The sequence below is a fragment of the Scomber japonicus genome, chromosome 12 (assembly GCF_027409825.1).
Source record: "Scomber japonicus isolate fScoJap1 chromosome 12, fScoJap1.pri, whole genome shotgun sequence".
Taxonomy (NCBI): Eukaryota; Metazoa; Chordata; class Actinopteri; order Scombriformes; family Scombridae; genus Scomber; species Scomber japonicus.
Window position 1 is genome coordinate 20,405,396 of NC_070589.1, and position 19,068 is coordinate 20,424,463.

General features: G+C 39.5%; 1 protein-coding gene and 1 pseudogene across 1 annotated transcript; both read right to left on the reverse strand.

The window, feature by feature from the left end:
* Window positions 1-9,189: 9,189 nt before the first annotated feature.
* On the reverse strand, window positions 9,190-10,771 carry LOC128368946 (aquaporin FA-CHIP-like; annotated as a pseudogene).
* Window positions 10,772-16,396: 5,625 nt separating this feature from the next.
* Window positions 16,397-18,836, reverse strand: LOC128368945 (aquaporin-1-like). Its single transcript, XM_053329875.1, has 4 exons — window positions 18,389-18,836; window positions 17,557-17,718; window positions 17,275-17,355; window positions 16,397-16,977 (listed from the first exon to the last, which is right to left on the reverse strand). The coding sequence occupies exons 1-4, from the start codon at window positions 18,749-18,751 to the stop codon at window positions 16,798-16,800; spliced, it is 786 nt and encodes a 261-aa protein (XP_053185850.1). The 5' UTR covers window positions 18,752-18,836; the 3' UTR covers window positions 16,397-16,797.
* Between the last annotated feature and the right edge of the window lie 232 nt (window positions 18,837-19,068).

Sequence of the window (19,068 nt, forward strand, 5' to 3'; positions counted from 1 at the left end):
GTGCTGTCATTTTCACCTGTGCCACATGTGATCACATAGCACCAAGACCGGGCCATGAAGGCTTTACGGTGAGTATAATGGCAATTCCTGGGACTGTGTGGTTATGGGACACAGGATATTACTTTTTTTTTTTAATCCAATTGTTTAGTTTAGTTTTTTTGCATTGGTGTATGGGACACAGGAGGCTGGATGCCAAGGATGTCTTGGGGGACCAGGGAGGCAGTGATCACAGCTGGCCCTGGTCCCTCCTCCCCTTGGGGTAGCTGGGAAGGCAACTCTCTGATGTGGCTGGTCCTGGTTATTCCTGAGGGAGACATCTGGGTTTCCCTGGGGACAGAGAGGCAGTGTATATCACAGCTGGCCCTGATCCCTCCTTGACCCTGTGGTAGCCAGGGAGGCAGTGTTCTGTCATGGCTGGTCCCGGTGGCTTCTGGGGTGGGTTACCCGGATTAAGCCCATAGGGTCCCTCGACATAGCAAGAAAGAGCAGTGAGACCAGGAACTTAAGCCCTGACTGGCCAGGCTAGGGCTACCTAGCGGTGTTAACAACTGGCAGTCAGGTGGTAAGTATGCAGCCACCCCATGTTCTGACTCTAGGAACAGCAACAACAACAAGTGTGGTGGTCCAGGGTGGCAGGACCTTGATCGTGGCCCAGTCTTCTATGCAACAGGTCATGGCGCAATACACATGACCAACCTGACAAGCCAGTCTGTACTTTAAAGTTAAAGGTAGAATATGTAGAATGAGCAGAACAACGCCATCTAATGTCTCGAGATCGTAGTCGCAACAACCAAAAAGTAATTCCAGCAGTCGGGTTGCCAGGTCCGGTACCGGATTTTATTTTAGCTCTAACTCTGTAAATATACCACTTTATCCACATGTCTAACCTTTTTAGGCGAGAAAGTAGCCCTTTAGATCCACAATGTGACGCTAATTTGTCCAAATAACATCTGTTTAAAGTTTTGTTCCTGCGAATTCGGAGCCACTCAAGTTAGCCGTAGCGAGTAACGCACTTCCGGTCATTTTCACAAATAAAACACCCGTTGCCTTTTATTATTAAGAAAACCATAACGATAGAGTTGGTGCTTTTATTTTGAAAACAGGAAGCGAACATACCCTTGCTGTAACTGACTTGAAACCATAGACTGTATATAAGAAACCACCGGAGTACATTACATTGTAACGCCAGTGGGAGTAGCAGCAATGTCTCTGCATGTACTGCCTAATCCTAAACACCGATTGGCTTGTGTGTGGTGTCGTCAGAAGCAGAAGAGGCTCACGGTCGTAAACATCTAGTCACGTGTAGTGCAGGTCAGGAAATGACGTAAACGGACCGTATATGGTTTGTTATTTGGGTTATTACATTACGTGTTGGACTAAATACATGGACATATTGAGGAAAATATTCCGGTTTTATGAAAACGGATTTCATATTTCACAAGAATGGATACTTGGCGAGCTGTACAGAAAGTCCTGAGTCATAAGATGATCGTTGTGGATAAAGGGAAGACTTTGAAGGTATGTAGGCATTATAGCTTTTCTCACTTAGCTGAGTGGCTAGCCGAGCTAATCGGTAATACTATTACGGCTGTGAGCAACCATATAAGTCGTGAGTGCTCTTGAATGAATCAGAACAATCTAAGCTTTCCAACAATGTACGGCATGAGTATATATGTTTAAGGGTTGGTGTTTAAAACATTCAGAAGACCGTGTGGCTACCTCCTAACATCCGTCCCGTCCCGTGAACGGAACAGCGTGCGTTAAGAGGTTAATGATCAAATATCAAAATCCGAATCGCGTCACAAAGTCAACCCACTCTCCACATTTCCATTGCTACCGCTCTGATACTTCATGGTACACAAACAAATAGCATCTCATATGAAAGCTAAGACCCTGGCGAGTTCAACAGTACCACTATTATTGCGCTAAAAACTCAGTGAACCAGCAGCATACAAAGGTAAACAACCACTTATTTACAGTGACTAACAGATATTCTGTCTTACCTTCGAAGTTTTGTGATGAAAAGTTGTACTTGAGAGCAAAAAACGCTGGTTTTAGTAAGTCCAACACGGCCGTGTTTGTTTAAAACTCCATTTCACCCAGTGCCTGCCTACAGTAGCTAAACTTAATTCAACATTAGTCCTATAACTTAGCTACTACCTTTACACTTATCATTTACTGTTTCAGAAATGACTTACTGTGTTTTACTTTGGTGCCTTGAACACTTTTCCCTTGGATTCACCCTAATACTTACCTCAGAACATTGTAATACTCCTCCTTATTTAACACTTACCTTAATACCATGTATTTCAAAACCTACTAATGCTTAATACAGGATATATTCTAAATAATGCTTATTTGTTTGTGTCTAAGGGCCAGTCTAAGTTCCTAATATGGAACAACAACAAGCCCCGGGTGCCGGTCCAAACCTGCCTGACTGTCCCTCGTGCAGCCCTTAGCGAACATGAATGATAACTTGTAGGGGAGTAATCTGATTACTTTAGTAATACAACTGATACAATGTAATACTATTCAACTTAAATATTGCTGTATCTTTATGAAATCTTATGACAATTAGCTGCAGTTGCACTTTTAGAGGTGCCTTGTAATACATTTTTAGAAATAACACTTAATGTCTGACACATTGCTCCCATTTAGTGATATGTGCTACCTTCAAAGTCTAGTTAAATAAAGTGCTAGGGGTCAGCTGTAACATTGTTATTGTTACTATATTATATAACTATGTATAACTGTATATTATGTCTGAAAAATATGTATTTTGAAAATCAATGATTGATCTAAGTAATTAAATGTTACACCTCTACAAATATTAAATCGATGCATTATTTTGCTCATTATTAACTATTTTTGCTCTATTATTAGATTATTTCTCAAATGTAAAATAACACACACTTAACTGTCCGGAGGGGAAATCTGTCTTGTGTTCAAGAGTTCAATACAGCTGCATATAGTAAAATACAAGCTACATACAATACAGGTACATAATGTTCATAATGTACATGACACTGAACACACACACAAATCACTATTATATTACTAGTACCTGGAGTATACGCTATTCTTAAAATGATAAAACACAATCAGTCATTTAAATAATTAAAACAATAAAAAGGTGAAAACCAGATGTGCAAATGAGGCAATGTCTATAAATAAACACCAGTTAAATAGAACATGTTGGGTAGTTTTTCCCTCACTATCAGTCAGTATTACACACCAAATTATGTTGCAAATATGGAAAAGACAGATACAGCTGGCTCATCGCGGTTGCTACATCCCATTCCTTTTTTAAAGATCAGCACATTCCTCACAAATAAATATAAATCCCAGTATTTACCTGAAACATAAAACTAAAGACACAGCTCCAGTACCAGTCTTTTACATTTTGAACAGTAATGCAACAATATAGATGCAAGTAGAAAACAGCATTTGGATCTTGATCAAGAGGCAATAGCAGGCCATGTGCTTCTGTTTGTTGTTGTTTTTTTTGTCCGAATGATGAAATTAAACACACATGTTTCTTGTAAAGCCTCCAATGCAGACCATTTCTCACATTGTTTTGAGTTAACTAGATTAAATTAGAAATCTGGCTTGGCTGAGAAAACAAAACAAAACTCATGAGCCAGTTCATTTTAAGTGGAGTTTCAGCCATGAGGGTCAGCCATAGTAGTATGTAATCTTAGCACCTCTAACCACATCAGACTGTAACCTGAAAAGCGGAATCAAATCTATAGGCTACAAGTTTTAAGAAAATACACATATATGAAAGTATACATTCCAAAAGGTTAAGTTCTTTCAAATCAGAGATGTGCAAACCCATCATGTCTTGGTTTGTAAGCAGGGCATTGAACTGAACATAAGGAGGATGAGTGATGTTAGTCAAACTTTTTTTCTGACTGGGTTATGTTGAAGGGTTACAACTGAACAAGCTCTCCCTATATCATTGTCTAGCAGTCCTCAGTGAAATAGAAGAGTATACTGTTTGTGGAAAATTCAGCTTCATTCTGATATTTGCTCCAGACTAATCAAGATATTTGTGTGACCTTCTATCCATGCAGGACTAAATCCAGTTCAGACCAGAGGGTGGCAGTGTTGCACACTATTTCTATCTGCAATAGTTGTCTAAATGCAAAATGTATTGTGTGTACAAGTAACGAAATGTACAAAGGTAGGATGAACCTGAAATCCACCCTCTTCTGACAAAGATGCTTGTAATATTTCACTTCACAAGAACATGCAGAAACTGAATGCCTCCCTGTTGTAATATGGTGTCCATGAATTTATTTTAAAAAACTTTAAAAACTCTCTGATTTATGTTCATTACAGTTGTTCTCTTCATCCATATTGATCATTTTGGATGGTTCCTGAAAGTAACTGGTGGTCAGATGGGTATGTCACATATGTCCTTAACTTAAGCTAAGAGGTTTAGGACATGGCCAAAGTTATCATTGGAATTCAATGATTACGTGTATGAGTAATAGAGGTCATCACAGTCATATTGGTGTGCACATTTCATTGTGCTGTTGTTATGCAATTTAAACAGGAACTGCTGAGCTGCAGGGCATGAATTCTTTGATAGGATCTGTTGTTTAACAAGGTCACACAGCACATTAAAACCAATGGGGCTTTAAACTGTGATGTCAATCATTAAAGGTCCGATATGTATGAAAACTTGAAAAACCTGGATTTGGTTTGTTGCCACGTATTAGTTTGTGCTTTAAAACACCTTTTAATCAATTTGATGACCTTTTGATTTACATATGAATAAATACTGTGACGACAATAATGATAACAGAAAAGTCAAGATTCACTTTGGATCTCTTTTGATCTGTGTTTACCAGCAGGTTCACAGGTCAAGACCTAGTTATAAATAGTATGGCCATTCACCTTCTGCAGCCTCTGACAAATGTTTATAGCCCTACAATTTGAAGGACTAAGTGAACCTATAGATGCCGTGCTGTTCTTTTGAGAAAAACTGTTCTTTTGAAAATATAGGCCAGTAGTGTCACGTAGCAAGAGTTTACATCAGTGTGGTTATAGTGACCATAAAAAAGAAGAAGTGAGAACTGTTTGACTCTGCAGTTTTGATTGGCATCTTGTTTCTGTTGAAAAGAGTCCTGTACACTGTTCACCACATATCTTACTGTACCACACCCCCACACAACCCCCTACTCTGACACAGCATTTATTGAACCATTGCCAAAAACTGATGAAAAGCAGAAAGGGAGTAAATGTGGGGGGTATATCTCGGGCTGCAGACAAGGGCCACTGCATCAATAGGCGTGGGGAGGGGGGTAGAGGGGGTTAAAGTTAAGGTTAAAGTCTTCTAGGTGCCTGTTAGCTGGAGATGTTACACTGCTGCCGGGGCCTAAGGAAGCAGGTGTACATCCCTTTAAAGGATAAGGCTGGTTCAAAGCTTTTCAACTTCCCCACCACTGTGGTACTCAGCTCCAAGCCCATTTGTTCCAATAGAAAACATGATCTCTAAAAATGAACAGTTTCAACAAGTATATAGTCTTTTCAAATTTAAAGTAATTTCCTAAAGCAGCTAGGCACTGTCATTTTCAGCTAATTTTACTTAAACAGTGGTAAAAAGTTTTTTTGTTGGCTACTATTTTCAAATGCAGATTAATACACATTTGTTGTGTGTGAGTATTTACAGTAGTTGAGAAGTGTTTGTAGGATTGAATGAAAATAAACTACTGTATCTTTTCTCATTGTAATGAAAGAAGATGTCACCCTGTCCTACAGTGTGGCCAATTTAACTGAAAAGACTGGGTTAACTCATCATTTTAAATCATTTTAAACCAAGTTAGGCCTCTATTCCCAGTTGTTTGTTTTGTCTAGATAAATATAATGAAAGGACTACTGGATGATCTCCCATGCCAAGTAGTGGAATAATCAAGCTAAACACAAGAGCCAAATAATTTGATGAATGACACTCTCACACAAAATGACTGAGGGACAACAAAAAGAGCATTGTCCATGTTGTTGAGGACAAACTTCAAAACAAGAGGCTAAACACAATGCTCTGACCCCCGAGGTTAAGCACACAAAGGAAGGAGATTTCAGATTGGCTGTCTTCACGTGACCAGCCTCCGAGATTCCATCGTAAAAAATCATGTGAAGAAGTGTCATGTCATATAAGTGAGATAAACCCATCAGCACAGTTATCCTTCATTGATAAATTTAAAAGCACAGTGCACTTAAGCAGTTTTATGAAAAACCAAACTGACAGAGTTTCAGTGACATATACCAGAGCTCCCTTAAAGGGAGGAATGCTATAGAAAATGAAATATATAGTGAATATATATTTTTTTTAAATTCAGATTGCAATTGCAATTAAATATCATGAAATATGGTTATTCATGCAGATAATTATCAGGTTCTTCCCTGTAAGCTTTCCAAGCTGTCAGCATCAACATTGCAGTACATCTGTCTCCTTCATGTATGCTTAGTGTTGCACTGAATTTGTGTTAGCCTATATATCAGAGTGATTTTCCATCATGGATTTCACTGGTTTAGCTGTGAGGCAACAAGTGGAACTTGAATTCCTGTATATCCTTACTGAGCATTGTAAAATTATTTGGGACACAAACATTTTGTTAATGATCATTTCATGCGGATCCTAATAATTGCAGCACTCTCAAAGGGGATGTGCATCTAACCACAGCGGTAATCTTGCCCCGATTGGAATGTAAGCTACCAATAACTAGTATTTATTTAAATGACCTTGGCTGCATTGCCTTCACACTGCAGGGTTTGTGTTGAGAAATGTTCGGTTGTGGAGTTTAAAGTCATTTGATGGTTATTCAATGATTAGCCCAGGGTGTGGGGACCATCAAATAGTCATAAGCCATAAAATGGGATGTGAAAGGGGCTGTTTGCGTAGATGGAGACAGGACATTCTTGTGTCACAGCCAAACAGGAAATCTCTGTGATGGCCACATCTTGTCTAATCATACCTTTTCTGATGAATTTAAAATGCCTTCATGTGCAATCACCTGATCCACATCCTTGTGTTGTTTTACTACAGAAAAAAATTTGGGACCGTTGCCAAACACCTTGAACAGAATAATAGTGTATACAGTAGCAGATACATATAAAAGCTACTCTTGTCAAGGTCATTCAGACCTAAATATACATTGAATTAGTCTGGTAACTCCTTAATGTAAACAAAGGATATGTAGACCTTACTCTGAACTTTACCATATACTAAATAGTTTGAGATGAAAACAATAAAACTGGATGAAAAGGAATATTTATAAAAAGTTATAATTTATAATAAGTAAATCTAAGAACACGTGATTCAAAGATGATCACAGAAAAGCTTAATGCAAAACTAGGCCACTAACCATTGACTTGGTCCTCGGTTGCTCTTGCCTTGTCCATTTATTTCAGATGCATGGTTTTCACCCCCTGGACTCCTTCTGTGCGTTCTGAAGTTGTGCATTTGTGGATACAGAGGGAAATCATATATAGAGCTGCTGCTATACCACCAGCCACTGGCCCCAGCTAGTGCAACACAATGCAAATAGCAACATACATAGTGTTTATTGAACTAATTATATTTATGGTGTAAAATAGTTCATGAGTAGTTTGAGAATATATAGTTAACTTATCCTCAAATGGATTAGAAATAATCAATGTTGGCTATTCTTACATCATCAATTTTGAAAATATGTTAAAAACCTTCTTCCACATTATAAGTCCGTTTTGGCACCAGAAATCAAAGCAGTGAGCCCTTTGTACCTCTGCAGCTTGCCTTATGTTTCCATGAAAACACTTATAAAAATAGTTTTCAAAAGCTGACACATGTTGCTCATTTGTATTCAGTCTGAGTAGCTTCCATTACAATTGTGATATGAAGTACTTGCTTCCTGGCATGCTGGCAAATCATTCACACCCTGCAAAATAACATAATATCGTGGCAAAGGAAAGGAAAAGTCTTAAATCATGGCGACACCTGCTATGCACAGGAAAACTGTACTGGCAAGCAGGAACAGTGTTTTTTAAAAAAAACACTGACTTCGGAGATGTGCCAGCACACCTTAGCAGCCCCAACAAAAACGACAAAAACCAAAATGCTATTTATTGCAGAGCTATTTGAATTGATTAGTGTTTTCATTTTGTCCAACCTGTTATTTAACTGAACCCCGTCTGGCCCTTATTTTAGCACTAAGCAAAAAGGTGTACCTCTGAAATGCATTTAAAATAACTACAGATTTATCAGAACTATGCAATTGTCATCCACTTAACGCTGGACAGTGCCCAAGCCCCACTGACTGCACTATAACCAGCGGTGCTGAGCCAGTCATATCACACTATTGCCATCACACACACACACACACACACACACACACACACAGCTAATGTGTGGCAAGGATCTTGAAGACAAAGACTGTTCTACAGTCATGTTACCTGGAAAAGATGATGAATAACCGCTCTTGTACAGCAAAAAGGTAATGAAGGGGTTCATACTCACATTTTAAAAGCTCAGTTATCCTGTCAAGATGAAAGTGAAAGCAGACAAGCATGATCCTATACCATACCGTTAACAGCAAGAGGTTCACTAGGACTCTGTTCCATAAAGCAGGATTACCAAATAAACCAGGCTTATTTTGTTTCCAGCAGATACGGATCCGCTGGAAACAAAATAAGCCTGGTTTATTTGGTAATCCTGCTTTATGGAACAGGGCCCAGGTCTACATCCAGTCACAAAAAATCACTACCTGCTACTTCCCCAAGCATATAAGCCAGGATGTAGCACACACACACACATCTGAGGTTGACCAGCAGTCCCAAAGTGACTGCAGGGTTCAGGTGTGCTCCACTGATGTGCACCAAGGTCTTAGCCAGTGTGGCAGTGAACAGTGTAAAGGCCAGCAAGACCTTCACCTCCTGAGCAACCATCTCTAGTAAAATCTCATTCTCACCTCAACAGAAACATAAAACATTTTGCAGCCACAACCCTCCAAAAACACACAGCTTTTTTAAAATTGTATTTTTAATTTTTTGTCATCTCAGCTTTGAAACATGTCCGGTGTGACAAAAAAACATGCTATGTGCACCTGCACATAAAGAAATACACTACACAATGTGCAGGGGAAGCCAATAAAACCCATAAGGGCTAAGGGAAATAATTTCATCTTGAAAAATGAGTATTTGATACAAGTACACATTACGCAGGAGTTACATGTATTGAAACTGCCGTCTTTGGTCATTCTCTGGCAACATCAGTCAGAAGGGGTTCCTGAATTTTAGCTTCCAGTGATGAGCCACAACTGAACAGAACTCTTGTTTTTTCACTCAAGGGCTCATCTCTTGGTGCCAGTCATTGGTTATATAAAAGAGCTGCCACTACACCGGCACTCAGTGGTCCTACCCAGTACACCTGTAAAAACAAACACAGGATAGACATATCCTTATTTCAATAGGAATGACGCATAAATCCAGTACTTACAAATATCTGATGATTTGCAGCTCCACAGTACCTACCCATTGATCATCAAAAGACTTCTGTACGACTGCTGACCCAAAGGATTGAGCCAGGTTGATACCACATCCTGTGTAGCTGATCTGTAAACCACATCAGAGGAAAACACCACTTACCTTTCTGGATGTACATCATGGAAGCTTGATGTACAGCCAGATCATTGTTATCAGACCACAGCAAGATGGATAAACCATCCACTAAATTAATGGGAGGGGTCTACAGGAATGTCTTGATATGCTTACACCAGCAAGGTGTCCAACCGCTACAGAGTCCAATTGCCAGAGGTGCAAATCCACTGATGTCACGTCTTTTGTCAGTGATTGAGATTACACACAGGACCAGTAGGAGGATGAGCAGATATTCTACACCAAAACCTTGGATTGGGCTGATTCCATTAAGCTGCAATAGAAAAGAAACTTAATTATAATGAGAGGGAAAATAAGCTTCCACTTCTGCAACTCCTGCACCAGCTCTTAAAGATAGAACACTTTAAAAATTAAACCAAGCATGCTGGAAAAAAAGAAAGATAAAAACCAGGTAGACAATGCTTAAAGCGTTTATTTGCCTGACTGACTTTGTATTTAAATTACTGCACAGGACAGCACAAGCTTTCATCCCAACATAGCCCATGAGAGAGAAGGCATGCCTTTGACAGCTACTAACCTGGAGCAATAATTAGAATTTGACATTTAATTGAACAACTTATCACCAGCAAATATGGTGGTCTCAAAGATTAGAACACGCAACTTTACACAGTGAGTGTCAGACTTTCACAGGAAAACTCGATCAGGCTGCAGGCGATTCCCCAAATGCCACTCCGTCTAAGCAGTAAATGTAATTTAAACTAAAGGAAGCATTACTCAGGAAAATTGGAAGCACGTAGCCTCTTCCTTACCTTGTTAACACCCAGTGTATCTGTGGATTTTGGCCTTATGCCATAAACAATGGCACTGCCAGCCACTGCTCCCAAAACTTAGCTATTATGTAGAAAAAGGCTTTGAGGACACTCATCTGGCAGCTGGCCAGGAGGCCCAAGGTGGTGGCAGGATTAGGATGGGCACCACTAATGTGGCCTATACTCTGGGCTAATGTGGCAATGGCCAGGCCAAAAACAAAAGACACTTTTATCTCCTGGTCCGAGTAGGAATTATTTCGATCCCCTATTGCAGCAGAGAGGCTGATGAAAATGAAGATGATCATTCCCAGACACTCAGCCAGAGCTGCCTTTCAAAATGCCCACTTTTTAATTTCTGACATTTCTGGCTACTAAGATAATGCTAAGATAACAGGTAGAAATTTGGTCACACCAACCACCCAATTGAAAACATCATGAGTCACATTCACCAGCATTCATCATGCGTGCGGCTGTAAAGAATCAGGCCTAATTAGAAACAGCTGAGAGATATGTGTTTTCCACCAGTGAGAATGACCTCCATTTCTCCTGTTCTATTCAGTACTTTTCCAGTTTAACAGGAGGCAGTGCTGCTTTCTCTGTGATTCACAACTGATTAATGACCCCACCAAACTGTTACCTTTGTTGGGTGTTGGCAGAGTGATTTAAAAAAAACACTTCAAATAAAGGATATGTTAACTTAAGTAAGTGCTTTATTAGAATAAAAATGAGGTTTTAGTGCAGTTCAGAATAAAATATGCAACAAACAACACCTTGCATAACTTGATCTATATTTTGCAAAATTGTATTTTTATTATTGTTGCAATATAAAACTGAACGTTGTTTATCTCTCCAAATGAACCAGGAATTCAGAAAAGAAATGCATCTTAATGTTATGGAGTGTACATCTTTCAAATAATTTGTCTTAATTTCAGACACAAGACATTAAATGTGTGAAGGACACTCTGCCCAACACAACTTTTTTCCCCCCACAAAGTCTTTGTTAATGGTATCCCTATCTTTCAATCAGCGTATTCTGTCCGGAGGATGTGCCATGTAGGGTTGCCTGCATTGAAGTTAAGATCAGTCACACGGGGCTGTGAAGGAAATGGGACCTTTTGAATTCATGACAAGGAAACCAGCCTCCTATTCTCTTCTCTGTGTGAAAGAAATGACAGGTTAAAGGGTCACACTGCTTCATGTCTTCTTGCCAAAGGAAGAAAGAGAAACCTGTCAAAGAGTCACCTTTGACTGAGCAAGAAAGTTCCATCCAAAATCCACTTATTTTATTATCAAATGTAGTTTTGTAGTATGTCTGCTGCAATTTTGACTAAATAGTATTTGTAGCCCTGGTAGAAATGAAAGCATAACTGGAAGGATGAAAGATTTATTACATGACAAGAGCAGGATGGAAGAGGTGTAACTAACTACACGTAATAAAGCACACTTGACAGCAGATTGGAAAGATAATCATGGAGGAAGGACGCAAGTTATGCTTCCCAACCGGGTTGCTCATAGGGTTGGGCCAACTCTATTAGCAGCCTCTCCCACTGATGGGCAGCAAACTCAAATTTATATGTATGTGCGTGTTAAATCAAGATGGAAAACCCCACTACAGTCTGTTGATTTGTTGTTACATGAAATTAATTGGTCAAAAAATTGCCTTTTTAAAAACAGAATTCTATTGAAAAAATCCTTTTAAAAGTAACTAATTAAAAAAGCAATAGCAATTTGGCTGCATTTTTATGTTTGAGGATATCTCATAGTTCTAACTTGGTAAATCATGATACTAACATGTTGCAGCCATGAGGAGTTTTCTATACAATCAAATATCCTGTTCTTTTCCCACAACTTGACCTAATGTGTAACTATCACTGTGACTAGAAGTGATAAGGGCAGTCTCAACATACATCATTTTTTATGAAAAAGATCATAGGAAATCAACTCAGCTACTGAAATGAAAAGTGCAAAATGTTAAAATCTACAAATTGAAATAAAAAGCAAACAAACTATAATAAATAGAAATCAGACCTAAGATTGGACACAAATTAATAATATCTTCTAACAAGATCGTCAATAATCCTGGCTAAACTGAATGGTCTTTTTATGCTTTGTATTTAGGTGTTAAGAGATCACAGTACATCTATTTGGGAAAGGAATCTGTCGTAATCGAATAAAACATAACTGCATGACTGCAGTTGCTGAGACAACTGTGGTATGAATTTATCAAGCTGACTGAAACTTTTTCAATCAGTTGGTCAGATATAAGGGTGGATTTCAATCTATCAATATTATTCCAGGTCAAAGATCCCACCAAAACCTGTTTGGATTCTGTGCCAATGGGCATACCTAATCTAGAAAGGTCACATGTGGTCCCTACACATACCATGATGTTCATGCCCTCTGGCTCTCTGATGAAAACAAGATGCAATAGTGCCTCGAAACTAGCCTGTCATCTGCCAGAAGAATAAATAACATTAAGATGCAGGTGTTCTGAAGAACCCAAGAGATAATTTATTACTGTGGTCTGTCATAAGAGTTGGACTTCATTACTCAGATTGAAGGATGAACACAGAGGATTTAATCAAGCAGAAATGGAAACAAGTCAAGTATATAATCAGTGTGTGTGCTGGTGTTGTGTGGGGGTGGAGCAGGCGATCACAAATGCAGACACACGCAAGAAGACAGGGATATGGTAGGAGAAAAGTATTTATATAAAGATAAGGAAAAGAGAATGCAGACATGGGGGAACTTGGACCATTCAGAGCAGCTGATGTCTGGACATTTGACTTCAGGGTTCAGGCTCCCCTCAGGTTTTGGAACTCTGACCTTGTTTAACATAGACATCCAACATCATAATCATGGAAAAAACTGAAAAACACAAAACATAATATGTCCCCTTAATGTTCAAATTAAAGCACAGCTACTTGAACCAACATATATGTGGTTTGCAGGAATCCCACTGGAACCAGTGGGTGACCTGCTGGCATAAGACCAAGCACACTGTAGTGGAGAATTAGTCACTCGGCTCAGCTAACTCCAATAGCTGTTCCAGAGCACGCATCTAAAAGGTGTTTTTGTAAAGACTTCAATGGCTAATTGCCCCTAGCGTTTTGGTTTGAATTCTAAAACCTCTATTCAGTCAGTATGTGTCTTAATGGGACACTTCATCCACCATCCTGTTTGCCATATAATGTAGTAACTGTATGAGTAGTTAAGCCCAAGTGCCTCACAAACTCTCTTCTGGTTGGCCCCCAAAGAGGCCCTCTGTTCCTCACAGTAGCTCAAGCATTCTACGCAAACGTGAGCCTGAATCCTATATAGAAACTGCATGTGGTGGAGGTGCACCTTTTTTTTTTATCTCTGCCCTTGCTCCTTTGGGAGTATGCACGCCACTGAGCACCAATTCCCAAATTTCACAGGCGAGTACACTTTGCTCCTCTGTGGAGAACAGAACAGAAGCTTTGTACCAACCTACTCTGTCAAAGGATGAGCAACAAGCTCCAGATTCAAAGCCAGAAAGCTATTAAATCTTTCTATGTCCTCACCTCCACTGGCAAGCTGCCATGACGGGACCAACTAACCTATGGGGGAGAGGATGAGTCAGAGAAGTTTCCTCTATGTGTAACTTTTCTTAACTGCTGGCGGGAAACAATCACCAATGTGGCAATCTGCTATTAGATACTTCACCATATGTATCCGTTAGCAGCAACTTCTGAGAAATACAAAGAAGACAAAGAATTAGAGGGATATCATTTTGTGTGGCAGCAACTTTTTTAGTTATTTATTTTTACATGTGTTTTTAACAATTCAAGATAATATTCGTCACTACAAATGAATTCATACTGTCATAGTGTTATTGAGATGACCATGTTTTCTGTCTTTTCTAATACAATTTAAATAGTCACCAAATTCAGTTGTAGAGAGACACTAGCATTGATCTGGACACTGCAGTTGATGAGGAGGATACAAGTTAGAGTTTATTCAAACCAAGCCCACATCAGGTATATTCACAAACACAACTGAAAATATTGACTTATAGATAAAATAAAGAAATAAAGTTTAGCTTTCATGTTTATAAAATTATGATAATGATAATAAAATATGGTGCTGTGAGATAGCACAGGGCCAAACTACTGTGTTTTGACACACACTGATTTAATCAATCTTTGACAACATCAGATAAAGTTAAAGTTACTACAAGGAACTTTCAATTTGTGTTGATTTTGGCAGCCCCTGTGCACATAAGCAGTAATGTTCTCCAGAATGAAGACTGCATTTCCCATGAGAATGATCACAATCTGGCTAGGGTGTGAATTTGCACACTAGCCACATCATTTGCAGGATCCATAGCAGTGAGGTTATGTGTCTGTTTGTAACTATGTAAGCTGAATAATTGTATGATGATTTTGAAACAATGTAAACTTTGTTTTACTAATGTTCATACATCTAAGTTATATAAAAGACTGCATTCGACCAGATCCGGCAATGTAGCATCTTCAGTGCAGGGCTGTGCAGAGGTGTGGAGAAAATAACATTTAATTCTCTGAGTCAATGATTTATTCTCACTACAGCTGCTCCTACCCTTCATTCTCTCTCTCTCTCTCTCTCTCTCTCTCTCTCTCTCTCTCTCTCTCTCTCTCTCTCTCTCTCTCTCTCTCTCTCTCTCTCTCTCTCTCTCTCTCTCTCTCTCTCTCTCTCTCTCTCTCTCTCTCTCTCTCTCTCTCTCTCTCTCTCTCTCTCTCTCTCTCTCTCTTTCCTTTTCACTCATCTTTTTGAAAATGAGTTAGAAAGTATAAATTTACTTTAACATTATCAAATGTCCTCCCTTTATCCTAGTAAGATGTTTGCACTCCTTCATGCTACAATGCCATGTGTTATGTAAACATAATGTCTGCGTCATCTTTCTGTCAGATTTTGTAGGGAATCCAATCTGATAGCAGGCCAGTATAATTGAATATTAGCAAATAGCCATTATTCTTGTTGATGGTCTCATTTGCTTGTGTAGGTCATATAGAGGCATCAGTATTCAATTCAGACTGTTTCATAACTAGATGATTAGAAACTCCTTGTAGTTACTTTAATAACACACATTTAGCTCTTGTCTAATCTACTGAAGTGTATTTAAAGACAGGTCTATCAGTTTGGGAGTGATAGCAAGTTGCAGTTCTCTCTTTTCACTTTTTAGCGGGGTGACCCTTTTGTTGACATTTGGATTACTGATTTTTCTTCCCACTAGTAAGCAGCAGTTGATGTGTACTGTTGTTTCTTCAGCATACACACTGCCCTCCTTCTCGCACTACAAGACCTTTGGCTTGAAGTCATCTGTGCTTAGTTTTCTAGTTTAGCGGTTTGCTTCTTTGTTAATGTGTCATGCATCATTTGTCCAGGGAGCATCCTTTCCAGCATTCACCACTCGTGACTCTTTACACAACAACAAATTACAAGCTTTTTTTGTTAATTTGACCTGAATAAAGTCTATTTATAACTACAATTGTTTGATCCTTGTTTGTTTTTGGCCTAATCAAGCCAGTTATGACAGAGGACAAGGATTGAGGGCAGGGGGATGATATGCAACAAAGGTTGCCAGTATCAAACATGTGACTTTGTGATTGCATAGCATGTGTCTCATCCTCCAAGTGCCAAGAGTGGTCTGTATTTAGATTGTGTGATTGTGAATCGCATTGAGAGAGACAGAGGGTGAAGGGTGAAGGATCCAACAGCACAGTTTTAAAGTTTTTCTGCCAAAAAGGCCATCAATGTGTATGTTTTATTAGGAAATATTGAGGAAAACACACAATATGTTCAGTTTTTAACAAAAAATAATGCTTATTCAAAATGTAAGTATTTTCAGTGTTCATAATTATTAATTTTAGGGGTTTGGATGCCTGATTAGTTTGTGCTGATTGTATAGAGAAGAACATCTATGACACAAGATACTGAATATTTACTACCATCTACAATACAAAACAAGAAAAAGCACAAATAGCATGTGTAACAACAAGTGTTTTATTTACTTAAAAAAATGACAGACATTTCAAAAGTGAACATACAATACATTATTCATCAGAGATAAAAAGTGATACAGAAACAGAAATATGTATACAAAAAATGGCTCAACATAGAATACTGATATGGGGAATAATTTCAACACACTGTGCTGTCAAGATTCTCATAACCTTGACTTTTATGCTTGAGTGGCAGTGAGTGGGGTCAAAGCAGGAGTGAGTTAAAAAGAGACACTAACTGACCCGTTACCATAAACCTCATTGGTATTTCAAAAATAGAAAAACAAAAAAATACTGACATCACTACACTAAATTCAAGGGCTTTTGTTTTTACAAGAGTATAGACATGTTCAATGACATTAAGTGGTTATGATTGCACGGCACTACTTTGACGTCATTTCCACAGTTGTAGTGTCGTTGCCTCCATTAACATCATAGTCACCCACTGGGCCACTGATCAGGACCTTCATGCGCCCAGGGAAGTCGTCAAATTTGGGTGACAGCAGGAAATCATACATGAGAGCCGCCGCCAGGCCACCGCACATTGGCCCCACCCAGTACACCTACAATGAATAACTCGGATCAATCTCTAAACCATCGTTATCACACACAGGAATAAATAGGAATAACACAAAGAGGAGAGTTCAAAAGGTTTCCTTTTTATCAATATCTCATCCGGGGTAATAGTAAAACAATATGAATCTATTACTGATTAACTTATGAAGGAAGGAGGATTCACATGTAATGGAGTCATCTGTCTGCTATGGAGTTATTTCATTCTTTAAGCTTGACATATAATATGCATGCAGAAAAATGTAAGGCATGCGTAAAGTGCTTATATGCTTCCCTCCTTGACTTACCCAGTGGTTTGTGAAGTCAGTCAGGATCAAAGCTGGACCAAATGAGCGAGCGGGATTGATGCCACAGCCTGTGTAGCTGATCTGTAATAAACAACAAAGAGTAATGTAAGAGGATATCTTCAGCTACATGGTCTGGTGGCGTATACATATGTATAATAGAATCTGGCAGGGGTGAGGGGTTTCAGCTAAAACAATATAAATGCATGAAATCATGTCCACTGCTGTGTCTAATCCTAGATAAACATTATACAGCTTTAAGGATGGTTGTAAGGTGCAACTTACTGCTGCCAAGTGCCCCAAGCAGACTGAGAGGCCAATGGCTAAGGGTGCTGAGCCCGTGACATCACGCCGCCTTTTATCAGTGACTGCAATAACACACAGCACCAGCTGGAAGGTTGCCAGGAGCTCTATGCCCACGCCTTGACTGGGAGTGACACCGTTGAGCTGCAAGAAAAAAAACAGTTAATAAGTCTGTGTCAGTTTAGATGGATAATTTCCCATCACGGCCACTTCCCATTTAGCAGCAGCTGGTGTTGCCCAGGAAGTCCAACTGCAATTTGGCAGATACTCTAAAGTGGCACATTGCTAATTTATTTTTCATTTGTGCAAAAACCTGATTATTGCCATTCACTGTTATATAGCTGGGTTACACTCTGTATGGGGCAGTGTAGATATCATCCCCCACCAGTCAGGACAGCTGATATTCTTCATTACAAATTACAGACTGATGTAAAAGTGAAGTTTCTTGGAAGACAACTTTAAAACCCAATATCTTCCCAAACAGCTGAGGAAAAATGTGACATTGCATGTTTTTATTTGCAAATTCTTTGAGCCGTTGCAGTGTGGTGTGCTTTAATCATGTGTCATCACTATCCAATAATAAGCAATGACAGAATGTCCAAAGGACAACACAAACAATCCAGTGCCAATTCAATGCTTGCATCTTTACCAAATTCCCTTTTTTCACTTGGTGGACAACACATACACTTTCAATACTTCACACGGCAATGGATCTAATTTCTTAGAAGTGCAGCATGTTAAAAACTCTACATTTTTAAGTGACATGTTTTCATATATTCTGCCAATAACAGTAATATGAACTTTTTCTACTTACTTTGTTGAGCCCCAGTTCAGTAATGGCACTTGGTCGTGCTCCATACACAATGCCGCTGGCCAGAGCTGAGCCCAGCATCTGGGCCACAATGTACATGACTGCCTTGAACAGGCTGATCTGGCAGCTGGCAAGCATCCCAAGGGTAACTGCAGGGTTCAGGTGTGCTCCACTGATATGGCCCAAACTCTGGGCCAGTGTTGCAATGGACAGTCCGAAGGCCAATGACACCTTCACCTCCTGGTCTGGGTGGGTGTTATTCGTGTTCCCAATGGCTGTGGAGATGCTGAGGAAAATGAAAAGGGTCATGCCAACCAGTTCGGCCAGGACGGCCCTCCAGAATTCCTTGCTCTTGAACTCTCTCATGGTGGCTGTGTGGCTGCTGGTTTGAGCTGGTCCCCTGTAAAGTGTGTGTACTCACAAACAACTGCAACAGGCTGCATATATAAGGCTGAGGCTGATAATGGTCTGTGGGCGGGCTTTAAAAAAACTAAAAGAGAGGGTCTGAATTAATGAGAAATCCCAAAGACTGGTCTTTCACTTCCCTCCCTCCCTCCCTCCCTCCCTCTACTGCCTATCCCTCCCTCCTCCTCTCTCTGTCCTCCTGCCCCTCTCCCAGTACCTCCCAGTGCACCACTTTCTGGTCTTTGGACTTTTGTGAGTAATAGAATTGAGTCCTAGAA

Coding starts and splice junctions, on each gene's coding strand:
- LOC128368945 (XM_053329875.1), bottom strand. CDS start 18,751: ATGAGAGAGTTCAAGAGCAAGGAATTCTGGAGGGCCGTCCTGGCCGAA. Junction 17,719..18,388: donor CTGAACTGGGGCTCAACAAA/GTAAGTAGAAAA, acceptor TTTTTCTTGCAG/CTCAACGGTGTCACTCCCAG. Junction 16,978..17,274: donor CTGACTTCACAAACCACTGG/GTAAGTCAAGGA, acceptor TATTCATTGTAG/GTGTACTGGGTGGGGCCAAT.